This window comes from Sturnus vulgaris, chromosome 4, assembly GCF_052056855.1.
Source record: "Sturnus vulgaris isolate bStuVul1 chromosome 4, bStuVul1.hap1, whole genome shotgun sequence".
In the NCBI taxonomy this organism is placed as follows: domain Eukaryota; kingdom Metazoa; phylum Chordata; class Aves; order Passeriformes; family Sturnidae; genus Sturnus; species Sturnus vulgaris.
In genome coordinates, this window is record NC_142246.1 from 30,680,535 (window position 1) to 30,702,475 (window position 21,941).

At 36.1% G+C, this 21,941-nt stretch overlaps 1 protein-coding gene across 5 annotated transcripts in view; it reads left to right on the forward strand.

Moving 5' to 3' along the window:
• The window catches only part of FAT1 (FAT atypical cadherin 1), a 104,492-nt gene that overhangs the window by 43,875 nt on the left and 38,676 nt on the right, over positions 1-21,941 (forward strand). For 3 of the 5 annotated variants that reach the window (XM_014873507.2, XM_014873510.2, XM_014873504.2), the window contains exons 4-7: positions 10,520-10,581; positions 13,388-13,717; positions 14,227-14,437; positions 18,481-18,620. In XM_014873507.2, coding sequence (XP_014728993.2) covers positions 10,520-10,581; positions 13,388-13,717; positions 14,227-14,437; positions 18,481-18,620 — 743 coding nt within the window. Of the gene's footprint in view, positions 1-10,519; positions 10,582-13,387; positions 13,718-14,226; positions 14,438-16,444; positions 16,514-18,480; positions 18,621-21,941 lie in introns of all 5 variants that reach the window. The other 2 variants (XM_088163473.1, XM_088163474.1) reach the window with 1 other exon arrangement.

Genomic DNA, 21,941 nt, shown 5'->3' on the forward strand with positions numbered 1-21,941 from the left:
TTACTGAAAATGTGACCTGAATCAGCCCAAATGTTTGTAAAAATAGTTTAATTCTGCAAAACGCTACTTTGATTTTCCTTTTTAGAAGGACTTGAAATGCTAGGTCTTTTTTGTAACTGGGAAAACAAGTTCATACCTGAAATTTCTAATAATATTTTCATATCCACTGACTCTACACTATTTCGAGATTTAACATTTGCAGTTATAGAAATTTTGCTATAATACAGGCAGCTATTTTAAAAATTACTTGAAAGCATTTATGTAGAGAGCGCTTCTTTTAAATCTTAAGTTGTGGTTTTGGGGCTTTCTTTATTGCTTTTATTTGTTCTCTTACATCCCTTTAGAAAAAGAAAAGTTTTGGGAAAATAGATGGGAAGCACAGCAGTTCTTTCCTTTTCCTTTATTTGTCCCTGGAACTACATAAAAACTTCAGGTCATACTCTGCATGATCTGTGTTGTAAACCAAGGGTAAAAGAGAGTGAAATTCTCCTTCCATTTCCCCATATTCTGATGCAGCAGTCATGGAAACATAGGCTTGGGTTGAAAGAGACCTTAAACCTCATCTGCTTCCAACACCTCTGCCCTGGGCAGGAATATCACCCACTACATCAGATTGCTGAGGGACACATTCAGTGTGGTCTTAAGCACTTCCAGGAATGGGGCATCCACAACTTCTCTGAGCAACCTGTTTCTGTTCTTCACCGCCCTCTGAGTAAAGAACTTCTTCATAACATCTAATCTAAATCTTCCCTCATCCTTTCTCCCTTGTCCCATCACTATCTGCCCATGTGAAAAGTTGCTCTCATCTTTCAGAAGCCCCCTATAGGTACTGGAAATCTTCTATAAGGTCTTCCTAGAGCATTCTCTTCTTTATGCCAAGCAATCCAAACTCTCTGTCTGTGTTCATCAAGAGATGCTTCAGCTCCCTGGTCATTTTTGTGCCCTTCTCTGGACCTGCTCTAACAGGTCCATGTATTTCTTGTGCTGAGGATCAGCCCCAGACCTGTAATGCAGCATTCCGGGTGGGGTTTCACCACAGCAGTGCAGAGAGGCAGAACCTCTGTCCTCAGCCTGCTGGCCATGCTGCTTTGGATGCAGCTCAGGCTGTGGGTGGCCTTTCAGGCTGCAAGTGCATAGGGCAGCTTTTCATCCACAAGAACGCCCAAGTCCTTCCCTGCAGGGCTGCTCTCAGGTTATCTCCCAGGCTGGACTCATATCTGGGGTTGCCCTGGCCCAGCACCTTGCACTTGCTGAACTTCATGAGGTTCTTGTTAGCCTGCCTCTCAAGTTTGTCTACATCCCTCTGGATGCCATCCAGTCCTTCTGTTGTGTCATCTGTGCCACTCAGCTTTGTCATATGCAAACTTGCCAAGGGTATATTTGAAACGGTAATGGAGCCAGACTCTCCCTATATCATATGTTCTTTTGAGCTGGAGTATATAATATGCAAAGTAATAATTCTAGTCAAGGAAGAGGCAGTGATCAGATACCATTGTGAGCCACTTGCAAAGTCCTACATTCACATGTGCCTTCAAGGGTAACAGGCTTTGCTTGGTACAATCTCTGAGTAGTGCAACTTGAAGTTGTGTATATAACAACACTATAACATTAGTATTAATTTCATAATAAGAAAAGATTTCTCAGAATTAGTGCCCTGATTCGTATCAGCTTGGCTTGATTTTTTTTTTTTTTTTTAATCAATGGAAATAGATCAAGCTGAGAAAAAATGAGGTAATACAATTTTTCTCTCTGAAAAATTCACAGCGGAGTCACAGTTCAAGGACTAACTAGAAGTGAGCTATAAAATTGTTCCTCCGTTTTGCTGAGAGCCAAGGCTAACTCTTTGTTAGTTTACCTGATCATCTCTCTTACGAGCATTGCGTAAAGTTATGTATATGGTTCAGTTACAACAGCAGTTCCTTTTAAATCAGTAGATAAGACTGCAGCGCACTTATTCTAGTACATTTTAAATGTAGGAAATAATACAATTAAAAACAAAAGAAGAGGGAAAGAGGCAGCAGCATTTTATACATCTCCACATTCTCACTTAGAAATTAATATTTTAGAGTTTAAATGCATAAGGAGTTCAGAGCACTATAGATGAAGCAGGATTATGTCAGGTTTATAAAGATCTTTCAAGATGATATGTAATTTCTTTGTAATAATTCTGTATTTAGTTATTGAAGATGGCATATCTCAAAATAAAATAAAAATATGAGTGATGGACATAAGGTAACTTAGAGTTAATTACTGAAGGCATTTGAGCTTTGAGTTGGTGTGGCTTTTAAAGGCAAGAGTATTTTCACAAAGCAAAGAGGTAAAAATTTATAGTGTTCTGTTGATAGCAAGATCAAAGTTCATTCTAGAGGAAATGAATGATCATTTACTCGTTTCCTTAAAATAACCATTCATGAGTTTTGTTGTTTAATCTTTCATTCAAAGTTACTATAGCTATTTGTTATTATTTATTAAATACCATTTTTTGGGATTTTCTCTTATACTGCTTTTGACTTACAGTTCTGGGTTTTATCTTTAGTATGACAGAAACTAGCGAAAGAATATGAATAATGGTAAAACTGGACTTACCCTAAATGCTTTCAAGAACTGAGAATGCAGGATCATAGACATTTTAATGTAGCTATTTGGGTGTTTGTTGTTATTTATATAGTTCTTCTCATTATCTCCCAAATAATTTTACTGCTAAAATAGAAGCAGAAGAAGCTTCTTCTACTGTAGAAGAAGCTAATACCACTGTCTTAGTAAATCCAGACTGAAAATAATGTAGTCAGTGGTTAATTAGAGTATGCAAAACTACATGGCTTACTTTTAGTTAGATATGTCTGTGAAATTTTCTAGAATTATATGATCAATAAACACAGATTTTTACACTTTATTTGAAATCTAGTTGAAATTGAAGCTCTACAGTCATATTGGATGGCTTAGGTGTTTATGTAAATTAATTTTTCTTCCTTATGCTGTACATAAATAATCTTTGGTGGGTTGCTTGTCTTTGCTTCATGCTCAGATCACAAATATGATTAATGAGTATTCTGCTGAGCAAATTTCAGGATGTTGTTAAAATAGTTCAGGTAAGTGACTCAGCTTCAGATGTGCACCTTGCACTTATACTTTATAGCAGTAGGAGTAAGTAGTTAAATTGCCTGGTTACAGATAAACATGGTGCCTGGTGGTATCAAATATTAGCCATAGGATGAAGTAACCTACTTTTTGATCCTATATAAAAAGCTTACAATCTGTCTTGGTAACAAGCAACAAGCTAATAAACACTGAACTGGACTTGATGATCCTTGCGTGTCCCTTCCAACTCAGCATATTCTGTGATATTACTGTACTTCAATAAATGTGCTGGACAAATACACCCTTATGGACAGGATGTTACCCCTTGTTTGATGTAGTCCTGACTTGGGTAGGACTAAGATCTCATTTATTGCTTGACTTTTCATAGAGTCATTCAAAGGGCAAGAAGTATTCATCTGGGACAAATGTACTAACAGTGTTTTTTGTGGATGAAATCCGGAGCATGTGCACTAGCATTTGAAACAGGAATAAGGAAATACCTAAGTAAAAAGAAAAGGTGATCTGAAGAGCAAATAGAATGTGTAGTTCTTAGTGTGTTTTGGACTTTTTAGTCTGGCGTTTACTTAGGTATCTGTACACTAAGCATCCAGTGGGAGTGTCCTGTTGGCTTTTGCTTGAATGGCTATACAGGGGAATTGAAGGGGACAAGGCACCAAAACTGTGAAAGATTGTACTAGTTAAGTGCATATACTATACTTAATGGGAGTAGTGACTTCAACAGAGTGTACTGCACTGGGTTTCCATTTTAATTTTTCTAAAGCTAGGATATTATAACTTTAGTGTAATTACCCTCATCGGGAAGCTTATATATGAAGTAGAAAATAAGTCCTTTAGCCCCAGAAGTGCATTTAGACTTTCCAGAAAAGTCTCCTAGCCACAGGCTGTGAGGTCTGCTTGGTAGAATGAATCTTTGTTCTACCTAAACAACTGCATAGCAAAAAAAGGTAAAATTCAAGAGGCCAGAGAGAACAAGTGAGCAGCAGCAGAACTAATGGAGAGAGTATATGGCTGGGACAATTGAAAGAGGAACCTGGGCTCTCAATTCTTTCTGAAAAGTGGTACCATTTTTGAGGCCTTTATTGAAATACTTTAAGTGCTGTACTTGAGCAGAAGAGGCATTTGCAGCCATTTAAGGTGCTTGTAACTGATCATATTCCTAGTTTCTCTTGGGACTGTATATTTACAATCATATTTCAGCCTTAGAAAATTACTGGTGACAATTCTGTTGCTGGTTTCGATGAGAATTATTAAGGTGCTTAGAACAAGGAAGAGTTTAGGAATGAAAAACAAGTGAAACTGCCAAGGAATTATCTTTAAGACCATGTAAACCAAAGTTCAGTTCCTTTATGATGTACTTGCTCCAGTATGATAGCTTGTTAGCACTATCTTGTTTCTTTTTTAACTCAGCAGTCTGCCTTCATGGTGATGTATGGCAGTGGTGATATATTAGACTTTGTAGCTTATAATAGCCATCATCAGTTGTTCCATGGCTAGTAAGAGTTTATTTTTTGCCAGCTGCAAAGCTGGAATCTCTTCTTGAATCCCTCTTCTATTAATTTGTATTAACCTGCTTTTATTAACCTGTTCATTTGGTTCGGTTTTGAATACATTTTTGGCTTACGTAGAAAACAAGGTTTGACTACAGTCTTGCCAAAAAGCTTATCTGAACATTTTATAAAAAAAAAGTGGTACTTTTCTGGTGGTCACTGATTGTACTGTAAAGTTAGGTGTAAAACACAGTTAACTTGAAATTAGTTGAAAGAAGACTGTCAATGTGAAATAATCATGGATTATTGTTTTATCAGTCATTTTGTTCATATTTTGGAAAGTGCTGAGATTTTGGAAGAAGTTTAAAATGATGTCATAAGATCTTTCAGACATGAGACTTGACACTCACTGTATTATGAGAGATGTCTAAGACATGACTTGATCACACCTAGTACTTCTGGGAGGAGGAAACTGCTGATTCCTGTGAACTTCTTAGTCTGTCATACAGAAGAAAGATATATTCCTCAGTCTGGAAGGGAAAGTTGTCTTGAATTGGATATAATACACTACTTCTTAAATGAGGAAGATTAGTGGGAAACCCTGCCTTGAAGTGAGACATAATTGGTCTTTGACTTACAGAATATTTGCTGTAATTTGCTTAGTGCTTTCGGGCTGTGTTATGCAGTAGTTAACATGATTACCATTACAGCCATATGTGAGTTTAAAATCCATACTTCCTTCAAATCTTAGACTGATTTACATATTAAGACTTTGTAAACAGATCTGAGGGTATAACAATATGTTAAAAATGAAAAAACCCTTTATCATTCACTAGTAATTGGTTGTTTTGGGGGTTGAAGTGAGGGAGCGAGAGCTAAAATAATAATTGACTAAGTTGCAGTAATCATGACTAAGAATTTAAGTGATAACTGACTGATGCAGTCCAGAGAAACCATTTTTGCTGGTTACTTATGGTTTGCATTTAACCCAGAGGACAAAAACGACATGGACCAAATATGGCCTCCCTCATATTTAGTTTATGACTTGTATCTGTTGAAGTTAGTGATAAAAAATTTTGTAGCTGCTTCCTTAATTCTTCAGTGCCAATTCAAAGATCAGAGAAACTGTATTTCTTTTCGTATGCTGCAGTTAGTGTTATACTAATTCAAATCAAGCCTATCAGTTCAAGCTCATTGGAGGCAGCATAGTAGACTTGGCATCTGCTTTAGTCTTTTGGTTCATTGTGGGAGTTAGCCATGTCTAATAGGCAACTCCCTCCCAGCACCAGAATCTCCATCATCTCAAGCTGATTGTGCAGTTGGAAAGTCTGCAGATATTTGTGAAAGCACAAATGCATGGGGATGCATGATGTGTGAGCAGCAAGACAGAAACTCGGAGCCTTCTTCCTCCCCTTTTTCTGATGCCACTTCTTTCATCACTGGGATCATTCATGCCATAAAGATAGCTAATGGATAACTCTTAACACAGTGCCCACCTCATACTCTATGTTTTTTTAAAGATGTTGCCATTTCAGCATTAAATGAAAATTGTTGTTGATGTGCTAGTCTTCAGAAACAGAGAGAATATGATGTAGATGGGAACCTGCTAATATCTGATTGCTGGTGCTAATTTCTGTTCCAAATGTAGCAGTTTTATTTACATTTACATAATTGTATGCTCTAGTTGCATTTTTGTATGTTTGTTTTGCTATTATTTAAAATAGAAACCTGAAGAAAGTTTTATCCAAATGCAGTTGTGATTCTCTTAGTTTTTGGGTAGACCTCAAACAGACAGCAGGTATCCCCTGAATGAAAACTCAAATAAGGAATGAAGGGAGAATACAGTTGTATTTGCTACTAGTGCAGGGTTTTTTTGTTTTGTTTTGTTACACATGTTTACAGTTAGTTTCAGTTGATTCTAGTAGCTCTCCAGCTAGTGAGGTAGAAAAGCTATGATTTATCCAAAGACTCTGTAAGTTATTAAGCTGCTATTGGGAAAATGTTTCTTATGAGGCAAGCTTTTAAATATTACTAAATACATAAATTGCACCAATTCACTAGAGATACCATTTCCTCATCATTATCTTAGAAACGTGTTTTATAAACTTATATTTCTCAAGAATTCTTGACCCATCTTGCCATAGTTACATTGATTTCAGGTGAAATAATAGTCAGTGATGTAACTTGCTGGAGCTTACTGTTCCTATTAGTTTTGGGAGGGGGGTCTGATAAGAGGAAGCAGAATACAAGAATATGACTAGAAAACAATGCTCTGAGTCAGTTTTGCTTTGACATAGAATGGTTTGTCACAGTGACCTGTTTCTCAAACATGCTGTTATTTCATTCAGCAATAAACACATTCTCCCCACCTCATAACAAGGATTTGAAAACTGAATTTTTACAGACTTCTTCAGAGCTTAATTGAAGTCTTTTACTTGCCACTCCTTTGGGGATGTGGTGTGTGCAAATGTGTGGTCATGCATTTATTTTTGTAGTGGGAGGGGCAATGCTATATACAAAGTGTTACAGAAAAGAGAAGGAGCTCAATCTGAAAAAACTTTAGAACAGAGCAGAGTGGTGACTTTTGTTGCAGGGAGGTGACTTACATTAGGTCCAAAGATTCTCCCCAACCCTCTTAACAGGCAGTTACAGTGAATAGGAGCACTTGACCTTATTATCATAGCCATAGTTCAGGAAAGCTCTTCAACAATGGACGAGATCTGTTGGTGCAGCATTAAACATTCTGTAATTTAGAAAAACCTGAAAGAAATAGAAAAGTATAGTGATTGCAGTAATCAAACCTTTCACAGTCTTAAGTTGAAGTGAAACACTTCACTGAAGCTAAATTTGCACTTAGGAAAGTGTCTAGCAGTAAAGAGTTAAATAAAAAGAATGTCATGCATGTGTATGTGATTCTAAATCCAGAAGTGTTACATTTCCTTTGTTGGCATTAGTGATTCTAAATCCAGAAGTGTTACATTTCCTTTGTTGGCATTAGTTTCTGCTGAATATACAGGATATATATGGTGAAGACTAAGCCCTTCTGTTATTGGTCTGAAGTGTTTTAACACTTCAGTTAACAGTGAGGTGTGGCATGCTTGGCTGAAATGACTGGAGGTTTTAGCAGATCAAAGCATGTATATTCGGTTCTTACTGGATATTTTTCTGCTTACCCATTTGAGTTGTATTGATCAACTTCATTAAAAGGCATTTTATCTGGAACAAGACTTCCTTTAGGAATCAGTAGTATGTAAAGTAGTGGTACATGGAAAATTTTGTTTTGAGTGCTTAAAGCAAAAGCTTTTGAATGGTTTTTTGATTGTTTTTTTTTTTTTTTTTTCCCTCCAAGTATTAATTGCCATTGTCTTCATGGCTCTTGATGAAAAATAAAATGGATAGGAAGCTATTGAAAGTGCCATTTTTCTGATGTCATATAATTCTTTACTTGGTGCAGCTGTGAGAGATGGAGTCATACTATTGTCAGAGGATGTAGACTAACTGTTGAATATTCAGGGAAATGCAAGCTTCATGGGGTATTTCTGCTAGGATTGCTTTATTTTTTCCTGTGTTTTTTGAGATTTTCCCCATCTTCAACCCAGCTGTTCAACAGTCAACTTCTTTAGTTGCTGTGCTGCAATCTACCCTTTTCTCTGGTAACTGTGGTGAGCCTTGAGATTAATGCTTCATGGAAGGGCTTGTGCTGGCTTTTTACAGAGGTACTCAGTAGAAAGAGGTTGTAGGAGAACTTGTGTTTTCTGAAGTAACCTGCAAGCCCCTTTGCTGGGAGGAAGCAGAGGAAGCGATGGCTGTGCCACTTGTGCACTTTGATTTAACAGTCCTATTCTGTTTCCCATAGAGCCTGTAAAAAGAAAATGTGTTGCCCCGACTTAGACAGGAAAGTAAAGCTTTTTAGAATATATAACAATAAATATTTTCAGTTGTCATTGTTCACAGCTCTGTAATATCCATGTGAAAATACTACCTCAAGAAGGTTAAAAGACAACTGTCACATCATTTTCTCTTCCCCTGCCCCTTCCTAAATTCACAGTAAAAATGCAACTTTTTTTTGTTTGTTTGTTTGGTTTGTTTTGGGGTTTCGTATGTTTTCATTTTCATCTCCCCTTTCTTTGTAACTAAGGACAATTACTTCGTTATACCAAAAGATATATCCTAACAATAACAAACATATCTTCTATGTATTGTAAAAGCATAAAAATGTAAAGCAGGAGAAGATGACATATCGTTGTCTAGAATACTAGATAAATAATGGATTTGATATGATGGCAAGCAAACTTGCTGGAAAAACGAGGGTAGATTTGACCATAATTGAAACAGCTGTTATTTGCACTATCTGTGTTTTGGGGAATAGTTGTTTGAACATTTGACAGCTGTAATATCACCTTATATAGATTTTGTCCGTATTATTTAGTACAAGCTATCTGTTTTGCTGGCATAAGCAGACTACAGCTGTTTTTGTCAGAAGCACTGAGTAGCTATGCACCTTTGGTATACAATCCTGTTTCTCGGTCTTCTCTTGTAAGTGAAATTGAAGTCTTTATTGTCTTTCTTACATACTCTGCTTTTTACCAGCTGAGAGACAAAATTGAAGGCTTTTTTATTGTAGCAGCTTTGAAAATTTCATAAGTGGATTTTAATTTTACTTGTATAAGATTGTATTAATAAAAAATAATCTTTAGTTAGAAAATGGAACATGAAGTAGGCTGTCTGTATTTTGATCTCTATTTCATCCTTCATTGGCTAATTGCTTCCCTGTTTGCCAGTTTGGCAATTAAGGATCAAGATAGCAATGGTTTCCTTTAACTAGCAAAAGCTGGTATCGTTGGATAAAATGTCGTCTGACGTTGCAGTATCCTTTGTGTTGCTGCTTTGGAGAATATGGGATGCTTAGATCAGTAGTTGCTTAAGCTGGGCAAATCCAAACCTTGGTGTTTGCTTCTTGAAGGGCCAGCAAGGTTTACTAGCACAGGACTGAGCCTGCTCAGTCCCATGTGAACACAGCAATGGTATTTGTGGGGCCAGCTTGTACCTGCAAAAGGGTTAATGGCTTTTGTGTAGCAAATAAACTGAATTCTCTTGTGGCTGCATCTGTGGCACAGTTAACTCACAGAACAGCCAATCATTTTGCTATAATTGAGAGTTGACCAAGTTTACTTTCCATGAAACTCAGTAGTTAAAATATTAAACTGTTACAGAGAATTAATTCAAATAAGATCCTTCTGTATTAGATTTCACTGTCTTTTTGTTGCCTCTTACTCTTTGACTTCCTTCATTTAAAGCAAAACCATCATGCTTTCCTAATCTTGCACCAAGAGTATATCAAAGTCTTGTGATAAAATATAACATCATGCATCAAAAACTTGTGGTTCTTCTCTGCTATTGTCAACAGCACTGTTTGACTGATTGTCATTGTGAAATTAAGCCAACACAGACAAATGACTCTGTTTTTTCCACTATTATTGCATCTCTTCAGGTTATCCTTCTTTTGCTTTTACCACTAAAATTACAAATAGGTGTTTCTCCAGAAGAGATTGGTAATTAATTCACGTAATGTCTGTCAGCACCCTTTGAAAAAGGCATATGAATGCCTTTTGAAAGCAAGATTTCATGTGGGAGAACTGCATTCATTACTCTGTTAAAAACATAACATGCACAGATGTGTTGGAACACTGAACTGTGTTTGTCTTAAGTGTTTCAACAGCTTAGTTTTCAGATTGCAAAGAATATTTTCACAGCTTTTCAGGATTGGAAACCCCTCACCCTTTCCCTTAATGAAAGCATAAATTCTACAAAAATTGAAGTGGCCACCTAAGAAGAAATTGATATTGAGGATATCAGTAACTGCTGATTTAACCTAACCTTCATTCAGATTATTTTCTTGAAGGATCTGATTAATTATTCTCTTATGTTTACAGGGCTAATTACAACCACATCCAGAAAACTAGATCGAGAGCAGCAGGGAGAGCACATACTGGAGGTAAATAATTTATTTAGATTGCTGGAAAACAGTGACTGTGCGTTCATTGCTCTTTTACAGAGAATTAAGTTTGCCAGGCTTGATTACTATATGAAGAATTTAAAAATCTGGATTTTGGAAGTAATGTCCTTCTGTGTTCATTATGTTGCAATGCAGATAACCACCTATCTTATAAAAAGTGTGTTGAGGCTTTTTTGCTAAAAAAGAGTACAGGTACAGATTGAATGCAATTTTTTTTTCTGTATCTCAAAACAAAGATTTACATTCAAATGGCACAAAGGCATGACTGCTAAAAGAAGTGTGATTCCTCTTTTTATCTTCCTATGTAATTATTGGAATAGCTATTTCAGACTAACTTGCTGAGCACAGGCTTCTGAAAAAAGCACAGAATGTTTTTATCATATAGAGAATACAAAAGGATGGTATGTGAGTAGCCATATGTTCTGCATAACATGTTTACCAATCACATCAGTTGCAAGACATGCATTATAGACCCTGAGTCCAAGAGCATGAAACTTGTGATATAATGCTTTTATTTAACTACATTTAATTAACTGCCTGGAGTTTAAGAGCTTTGAAGAAAGGAAAACACATAGAGCACTTTAAGTCAGTTTCACAGTGTTGTTGAGCAGGGTAATGGCATGGTACTTCCTCTGTACTGAAGACTTAATATTCACAGTGATCCTTATGTCCTAAGATTTATTTGGAATGTTTATTGTGCCTCTTGTCCTGGATGACAGATAAAAGGCTGCAATGGGAGTTCTCCAAATTAATGTTAAAGACAGAGAAGCAACTCTGGACTTACTCAAAACCTGTGAAATCCTTAGAAAGGTGTTCAGTAGAAGTGCAATGTCTGCAGAGACATGGAGATGAATATATTTATTCCATGATAGCACAAACTATCCTTTTGTGTAATTGCAGTATATGAACAGTCTTCCTGGGCCTTTTGTATCCCTTTGATGCATTGTGAGGTGGATTAATGCAGCTGTTGGAACAATTTTTTTACCATTATTTTAATTTCTGCATCAGCTTTGTAAAGAATGCTTTGTACCTAAGTAGCAATGGGGCAGAATTTCCTCTGCAGTGTGTTTCTAGAATTAATAGTAACAAAATTAATTAAATGGCAAATCTAACTTAGCACTAGACATAGTATTCCTGTAAATTTTAAAGTAATTATATAATTCTCTTTTGAAATTGCCTCCTCAAATCTGGTTGTCTCAGTTTCCCAAAGCACTTAATGTCCATTGTATCTTATGTCTTGACCACTGCTATGTATATTGGTTGTAAAATTGGTAAATCATGAATTTTACTTCTCTATATATTATACTGGGGTTTTTTATTACATTTATACAGTAAATAAAATGAGCTGTGGATTGTTTTCTGATCCTGAGGCAACATGGCCCATATGGCTTTGATTGCTTATGCCTTATCCTTGGAACAGGGTAGCCACATCCAAGTTGCCTGTTGAGAATTGTGTCTGAATTGTGTGAATTCTCAGGCTGCAGCTAAGCAGTGTGTGTGTGTGTGTGTTTGTGCTACTTGTTCTGGGCCGAAACTTATGCCAGAGGTCACACTTATAATGTGCAATGTTAGGGCCAGTTGTCTGATAGCAGTCATGCTAATTTAAACTTAGCTTTGTAACCTTAAGGTAACATGTACAGAACTCAGAATGTTTATTTTTAGGATTAAGATGTCACATAATGGTACATAAATCCTCCTGCTTTCATCATTCTGTATAAAATAGCAGTTAAGGCTCATTGCTCTTTAGTTAGGAACATTATTTATTGCCTGTTGGTGTAATTTTATAATTTTTCATTCTTTGTTCTTTTTGAATCCCAACATTAAAGTTTTAACTAAAAGTCTGTGAAGAATCCAACAGGAGAATGCTCTTTACTACAGAGCGATACTGACAGACAGCTGGCCTAAAGTACCAGTATTCCCATGTGTTAGTTTTATGTTTACAACTCTGATAAGAGGTTGCAAAGAAAGCAAGAAATGCATAGAATGGTGGACAGTATTATGAGCCAAGTGCTGAACATCTGGCTAATTAATTGAGCATTGAAATGTTGATCAGATAGGTTGGTGGGTTTATTCCATTTTGCTATAAAATTTGATCTTTGATTGCACTTCTGCTTACATAATAGTAATGCCCCATTTTTTTATTGTCAATTTGTGTTTTCTGAGTTCCAGTTCACACTTTCTTATGCAGTTATTTTAGATTAGCTTCATGTTATTCTCTCATATCTTAGTATACTCTTGGTTATGTCAGTATAGTCTTCAAAACTGATACTGCATTCAAATCAAATAGTTGTTTCTCAAATTTGCCTTTGTTATTTGCTTGGTTCAGAACAATGCTAATTTTATGTTAATGGACATGTTATCCCATACTGCTTGTAATTTCCTCATTTGGGATATGCTTTGGTTTTCTTATTGGTTGTGGTTGGGGTTTTTTTTGTGAACTGAAAGGTATGTGGTGGTGGTCCATTACTAGTGCTAAAGGGAACACTGTTGGGGGTTTTCAAACCAGGACAGAACAGATATTCATATATGTGGAAATTATATCATCTGTTAGAGATGAGCATAAATATTTGCATTTCATGTATCAAAATATTAAGATAATAGCTGAATATTCTTTTGAGTGCCTTTTGTAAATACTCATTTAATAACTTTAGGCAAGTGCTTTAACTGAAGTTGGGGGATAACTGAGCAGTTGTTCAGGCAATTGTAGGAGAATATCGTTTAGGGAAGAGCATTGTTGGAAGGACCATGTCTGATCTCTAACTTTTACCCTTCTTAATAAAAACAGGTAACAGTAACAGACAACGGTACTCCTGCAAAATCAACAATTGCACGGGTGATTGTGAAGGTCTTAGATGAAAATGACAACAAGCCTCAATTCTTGCAAAAATTCTACAAAATTCGGCTTCCAGAGCGTGGTAAGCCCGAGCGAGAGAGAACTGCTAAGAGAGAGCCGATCTACCGAGTTATTGCTGCAGATAAAGATGAAGGCCCCAATGCAGAGATCTCCTACAGCATTGAAGATGGTGATGAACATGGCAAATTCTTTATTGAACCGAAAACTGGAGTGGTTTCATCAAAGAAATTTTCTGCAGCAAGGGACTACGATATCCTTTCAGTGAGTGAAAATCTTGTATATCATGAATATGTAAAGTGTTCTTTTATCTGTTCATTTCTTATTCAGTAGCTGGCAGGTGAGTGACTGCAGTATCTGAAGGAAGAAAGCTTCAACAAATCCAGAAGTGTTGTTTTGTGTGTTTGCTTGGTTTTTATTAAAGGATGATTTGAGATGTTTGTATTGTGTATTAAGAACTGCTGTTCTTTCCCAGAACTTGACAGATAATTTATGTGATGAGGGAACATAAACAATCAGTTTGACTCACCTTCAGGAAGAAAGCAAAATAAAAGTGAATTTATGGTAACAGTTTGTACTGCTATCAGGTGCTGCATACTTTTTCTCCATTTGCTGCCCAGATAATGAAGGGCAAGTGGCACTTTGAGAGACACTTAACCTTTTTGGAAATATCTCACACAAGCAAACATGCTTAGAGCTTATTACTGCTTTGTATTTATGTGACATAATGATTTATGTGATCCTCTAGCCTAAAAGATGTGTCTGTTTCACAGATTAAAGCTGTAGATAATGGTCGTCCACAAAAATCTTCGACTACCCGGCTTCACATAGAATGGATTCCAAAGCCCGTCCCACCCACAGAGCCTATTTATTTTGAGGAATCATTTTTTTCTTTTACGGTGATGGAAAGTGACCCAGTTGCTCACATGATTGGTGTAATAGCTGTTGAACCTCTTGGAACACCACTTTGGTTTGACATAACGGGTAAGGATGCCTTAAGGGCCTTTATTATTAGAAACAAATGTATGGAGTCTGAGATACTGGAGGGCTCATTGCAGCTTGGTTTTAATCACTTTTATAAATAATGCAAGGCTTTGACATTCTTTAAATGCAGATGCAGATTTTATAAGTCAAATTTATTTAATTTTTATCAATGCCACTATCAAAGATTAAAATTAAATTGCAAAATATCTGCTGTGTTGCAGTTTTTAAATTGACTTATGAATTTTGTGTCACTGAAATGAAGTCAATCTCATAGACTCCATGATAGGCAAGGAAATAAGATGCTAGTTTTCTGCAAATCAGGATAGTATGCTCAAAAAGAGATTTTACTGTTCACACGGATTTCTTCTCCTCTGGGCTGCTTCTCAGTTTGCTGTCCTTTGATTCAGTACTAAAAGGAAAGCTTGCAATGTTCCTAACCCCAGCAATCTTCTTCCTGTATATATTCTTTCTACTAAATCATATCTTAACCTCTACCATTGAAAGGGAATTTCTAACCAGAATATGATTATATATTGATGTCATGGTAACAAAATTATTAGTAGTTTTTTGAAGTTTAGACTTTGTCACTAGACATGAGCCCCAGTAATACACAGAGTGTTCACTGTAATAGCTGATAGTAAAAGCAAATTCTGTTGTGTGTTGTGTGTGTTAGAATCAAGGAGAATGGCATGGTTTTGTTTCAGGAGAGGTGCCTTGTAGTGAACTACTTCTAGTCTTAAGTAAAGTCTCTCTGTCAGTCTATCAGATTTTTGATATACTTGTGTTTTGATAGATTTGTGATTTTTCTGCTACATTCACAAGAAAAGCAACAGTTAAAGTTTATGAAACTGACATAAGTAGCAGGAATATATAAATGCCAAATACTTGAGTGTGTTTTCAAAAAATTTTTAAGCATTTGCAAACAGATACAATTCTTCCCTAAAATCATGCTTCATGCATGAACAACCTGTGATGATAGTGATAATCATTCCTAATGCATTAAATACTTACATAAAATTTTTAAATTATTCTTTCTAATGCATTCTTGAAAAAAAAGTTTCTGTCCAAATAGATTATAATTGAAAAAGAAAATGTTGGCATTTAGATAAATCTAGTCATTACAGATCTGTACAAATCTCTAGAGGGACTAAAACGTTGAGGATGCTTTCTTGCATTCTCATAGGAGCAAAGTTTTGCATTACAGGTATTTTGGAACCGAGGCTGCTCTTTCACTGTTCTCCTCAACACACTAAAACACACATAGATATGGGAGTAGAAAGCAGAAAGTATAAAAATGAGCAGGAAAAATGAGAAGGTGTCATATACTCCAATTCAAATTAGGGTTATCCAGTCAACAGCAAACACATATCTGTAGACTGAAATGAGTCCATTAAAAGAAAGGTTAAGAACATGACATTGCCAGAAGAAGAGGAGCATTTCATGGAGATGAAAGAGAGTACATAGAAGAGGCCTCAGGTTTTTGGAGTCTGAACACAGCACAGCAGTGATGTCTTCTGGGGCCTTTTATTAGCAAAATTTGTTAATTAGATTGGGGATGTACTTTCTTATAGTTCTCAGTGTGCTTCAACTACTATGCACTCTGAATAGTGTGTACATATGAATTCTGATTGATAGTATTATTTTGATCTGCTCCTTTTAAGTATTCTGCACAGTTTGGACATTTACATATTTTTATTGTTTGCCTAATGCAGAAAATGAATGATCTTTTCCTGCTCTTTTTAGAAAGACATATACAGAAAACTCCATGGGGAAAGAGCATAACTTGTCCAAACATTGTAAAATAAACCACTTTACTCTGACAGTTTTCTTAGTAAAAGTGTTTTGGAAAATTTAATATGTGATCATGTTGTGAAGTTATGGGCTACTCTTACAGGTGGTCTACCACCCTCTTTTACTGTTTCTAATAGCATGAATGAATTTGATTGACAGCTTTCCTTTGTGTTCTGTGCTTGCTTTCCATGCTTTCTTTCTTTTTGGCTGAGCCAGGAGACAAGCTTGCTAGTGAAGTATTTTACATCTTACAGATGGCTTGTGACCTGAACTGTACAGCAGAAGGTATCTGCTGAGATCACATAATTTATTACCAGATTATGAGATCTGAAATGAAAGCGTACATTTATAAACTATTTATTTTATTAACCCTTCGGAAATCAAAGTGCTCACGGTTGCATTTGTGACAGGTTCGTTTTTGTTTTGTTTTGTCATCATTACATTTATACAGCATCAATTCTGAGCATCCAGTTTTGGTTTTGGCCAAAACTGTTGCTGTTACACTTTCAGTGTACTAGATGCAGAAGTTTGGGTTGAGTTCTGCTTCAGTGGATCACCAGATATTACTATTACTACAAATACAGGCAAGGCCCTGGTGATTTTCTTGATAAGAAAAGGGAAAAGTGTTGGTTAGAGAGCTTGTGTCAGGAAAACTGATTGTACCAATTCATGCTCATTCACTTTACTCTTCCCTTAAAATGTGGAGAACTTCTTTGAGATATCTGAGAAAATGGTTTTGCCTGCCAGCTAAAGAAGGAAAAACTAGATTCACCTTCTAAAACTGACATACTACACAAAGCCCATTTAAAAAAGTAATGTACATCTGTTAAGAAAAGAAAAAAACTGCTGCCTTTCATGATGTCCAGTTTCTATCCATTTGAGTGATTCAGAAACTGCTGCTGGGCCAGTAAGAGGAGTGGCTTTCAGTTGAACTAGAAAAATTATGCAATGTTGGTCATTAACAAATATCTCAAATCCAGTGAAGCAGAACCCAGCCCATCTTTCCTAAACTGATATGTTTGTTGTGCAGTGGAACCTTCTAAAGGCAAAATCCTTTTTACATGTGAATGGGGGCTCATTTCAGTATTTACTGTTTTTTTCTTGGACTAAGTTAAAATTTGCAACCTTTGGAACTTCACCCTCTCACTTCTAACCGTGACTTTTCATAAAAGGCATTTAGTGATTTGCAAAGCTTAGCATGTATAATCTTGTTAAAGGGAAAAAAAAGCACTCAGATGATATCTGAATGCTATCTGCTATCCTTGTAAAATATAATTAGAAAAGCACATGGCCATAATTAGGAGAAATTGGTTTGCCATATCTAGCACTGGCTTGACCAAAATAAAAATTGATTCTTCCATTTTAGGCAGTTTATTGAGAGGTCTAAAGCAATTGTAGTTAAATGGTGGTATTCATCATCACTAATAGTATTTGGACTTAATGGGCATTGCATTCTCAGGAAAGTCTGCTCCGGGTGGCAGAATGATGATCAATTAAATGTTTAAGCAACTGAGTGTAGCTATTGATCTACACAGTTATTTAACTATATTTTAAAGAGTAAATTTGAATGTTTCACAAGGGAAATTAAGATAATTTGCTTCAGAAAAGGAACTTGGCCATATTTAAACACTGGGAATTTAAACATTTAGCACTATTCTGAATCCTGCCTATCTTAGTGAGAGTGAGATAGTGAATTCTGTAGATACTCAACATTACGACGATAATCCTTTGGAGGTTCTGCAGCTTTTTCAGCCTTATCTATAGTCATATATGAATATAATAATATGTACTCTGCTCCAAAAGACAAAAATTTGACTGTATGTCTGATTCAGGATTTTAATGTATTTTGATAAAAAAGTATGTTTTTCACTCATTAGCTGAAAATCTGCCCAAAATAAGCTATTGCATTTGATGCAGTAATTCTCAATGTCCTGCTCTATGGAATCATTCAATTCCATGGATTTTTTTTTTTTAAGTAGAGAATCTTGCTAATAAAAATGTTCCTGCTGACTTTCCATGAGCCAGACAAGTCAGCTTTGTCCAAAACTACTCAGTTTTAAGTATCTATTAGCAGCATATCATGTTACCAGGAAAAAAACCTAAAGTATTTAAACTAAATGTATGTGTAAATATATGTGTATATATAGTTCCACCTTCATTAAGCATTGGAAGACAGAACATGATCATACATGAAAACAATGAAGCAATAATGCGTTTTATTAACTTCTCCCTCTCACAATTTCCTGAACAAGGTGGCAACTATGACAGTCGATTTGATGTGGACAAGGGCACAGGAACTATCATTGTTGCAAGACCTCTTGATGCAGAACAGAAATCAAATTACAACTTGACAGTAGAAGCAACAGACGGAACCAGATCCATCAGCACTCAGGTAATGAGCTTTCTGATGAAGCACTTACAAAAAGAGTATGTAGCTGGAGGGTGGGGAAGGTGTTGGGTTTTCTTCTTACCATTTTTTTAATCCTAGACAATGCATATGGTTTATTTAAATTATGGACTTTGTCTAAAATATAAGTGAATTCTGATATTCACAGAGCCATATTGTTTAGTGGCTTAGGTGTAAGGTAGTGTGTTACTATGCTGTAGTCTGAACACCTTTTAAGTTATAACATATTCCTACAGCTAAAAAATGAAAACAGAAATTAAGCCCCTGCATGCATGACTTTCTTACAAGAAAAGGATTAATACTACTCATCTGAATTACTCCTCTTTACAAGCTCCCCCAAAATCACTAAATAAATTGATTACTTTACTTGAAATTTAAAGACAACCATTGTAAAAATCTTGTGGTTCCCCTCCCCCTGCAAGATCTGTGGATGACCAGTTATACAATATCCAAGTAATGTTTTATATGAAACTGAGCTGCTTCTTCTGCATAGTGTACATATAGAAACAAGGTTTAGATTATAACATCTCTTTGTATTGTCCCAAATACTTTATTTTAGTTTTGGTATAAGTAGAGATTATTTAGCAATCTCCAAAAAGCAGCAACCTCAGACAAACCAATGTTTTAAAATTACTGTTTTCTAAGGCTCTGTGATGGTGGCAATTCTTTGCAGTTGAGCTAGTAAGTTCACTTAAGTGAAGTCTTTTGTGACAGTACTGGAAATAATTAATAGTAAAGTAGTTTATGATGTGTATCCTGCCTGTTTTTCCCATCTAGTTTCTCTCCCCAGCCCAGAACCTGAATATATTTGAAAGTACAGTTTAGCTGAGGTTGGTGTGAATAGAGGATCATAGAGGGGCTTCTCTTTTCTTCCAAATAGAAAGAAAAGCCTTTATTTACCAATTAAAGACTGTTGGACTTGGACAGTGATGTGTCTGTATTACCTACCCCTATCATTGACCTACCCCTCAGGCACTCAAAGAGCAATAAGTGGGTTGCTGCTGTCTTTTCTGTACAGAGATCTGTGCTACAAATGCAATTTCTTCTTGTTCTGTGAAGTGCATATGTTTTTCTGTTATCTTTTGTAATGTCTTATATGTTGTCCTCTGCTTTTGGCCAGAGGAAAAGATGTTTCTTGTCAATGTTCAGGATTTTAAACAGAATCGTTATTGAGCTGACAACATGTCTGGAGGCTTGATAGGTCAAATAGAGTAAATTTGATAGTAGAAGGTGACCAAGATTAGCAGCTTCCTTTGAGAAATGAGAAATGCCTTTTCCTTTAAAGGTGACAATTGTGAGTGATTTTTCTAGACTGTGCATCTTCAAAGACATCAACATATTTCCCAGTAGGAACTTGCTGCAGTCATTGCCTCTGGTTCTGATAACCACCATAAAAGGTTTGGAGAATCCTGCTGTAAATTATTAAATTTGGCTACTTGTAGTAAAAATATTGAGCAGATTCACTTCTAGCAATAACAGAATGCTGGATAGAAGGCAGGAATTACTTAGGACAAAAAATAGAAGAAACTCAAATTCAACTAAAATTCAAAAAGATGGCCACAGGCTTTTCCATAAACACTTCCCCCCTGCCAAAATGCATTCAAAAATGCCATCATACAGTGTGTTGGAGTAGCCTGGGGACTAGAAAAGGCTTAATACAGGGCCTTGGTGAATGCAGATAGCCTATCCTGTGCTGCTGCTTGCATAGCTGAATTTATGCAAATGTCCTGAGCTGTCACAGTTTAACCATAATCTGCTTTGTCTTTCAGAAGTATCAAGAATTCAAGGTCAAAAAATTACTTTAACCCTCACTCTTCCTCTGAGTTATGTGATTAATTTAGTTCTTCTTGGGAATTCACAGTGTACCTTTTGTTCAAGTTCTTTAAATGAATTTGTTATTTTAACGTTTTGTAAAGCTAAGTGAACATCATAAACATTTACCCCACAGCACTCTTCTCCAGAAGAATTGGACTAGTAGTCTGAAGTTTGTCATTTCTGTGATTGCTTTTCTATGACTGTTTTCATATCTTTCCCTTCCTCTCTCAGTTAGGCTTGGCAGGATCAGGGGTTGTGGTTTCTGTTACAAAACAAGCACAAAGACTTGCTTTGCTTTGTCCTTCTTTGCCCTGCTTGTGGGATAAGCACAAGTTTCCTTGTTGCTGTTGGAGTCTCACTGTGTATTAGATCAAGAAGTGTGGACTAGTTCAAACTCTGCAGCTGTTGGTGCATCATCTTGATTTTAATTGATGATCTTATCTCCTCCATAACTCCTGGTTCACCCAAACGCACTGATCTGTTAAAATAACCCTCAGGACTATTCCTCAAAGGATGCATTTCAGATCAGACTTAAATTTAGGGGATAAAAACGTTGGTACAATATCAAAACTGAAGATGTGATTTATGGCTGCCAGTATGCAAACTCCATTATTCACTGCTGAAATACTCATGATTAACGTTTAAATGCTCATGTGGCATTGGATTCTTCCAAGAGATGATAGACAGTTAAAATGGAGTGACAGGCAAAAGAAATTCTGAATTCTGAGTGCATACATGAGGAACAACAATATGACATACAGAGCTTTTCGCTTACAAAGTAATTGCTATAAACACTGGATATACAGTAAACAGTTTAACAGTTCTTGATTAACAGCAGAGTAAGTAATTTTACATTTAATTTGAAAAAGGAAATGGCATTTGCAAGAAATTGAGGAGGGGCCCAAGAAATGAAAATCTTACTGTGTAAAAGCAGTGTATTGAATCTGACTTTAAACTGGAAGGCATTTGTTGGCCTTGGGCCATTAACATCTGTAGAGCATTTGACTCTTTCAGGACTTCAGTTAAATAGCTTTTTTGAAAAATAAAGCAGTAGTAGGCGTGGAGGCTATTAGAATTTTGCATGCATCTAAATGCCAAACGTATGAGGCAAAGCAAGGACAAACAAATTCCAGGCCTACAGTAGTGGTGTTTGACATGATATTAGAAACTACTAGTGTCACACTTGGAAGGATTATGATTATAAATAAAATAAAATTACAGAAACTAAATAACTAAGTCCCACAAGTCAGTGCGCCTATGTACGAAATAGAAAAGGTTATTCACAGGCTGTAAGTAGTGATAAATGAACTATCAAATTGATTTTTAGGGGAAAACAAAAAGAAATAGTCCTGTTTCTAGCTACAGCCACTTGTAGTCATTGCTATGTATATCAATTTTTTTCATTGAAAGTAATATTTCAGATGGTTTACCACTAATTGTAGCATTTTACCTATTGCTTTGCTATTGCAGAATATTTAATCTTGCTTTATG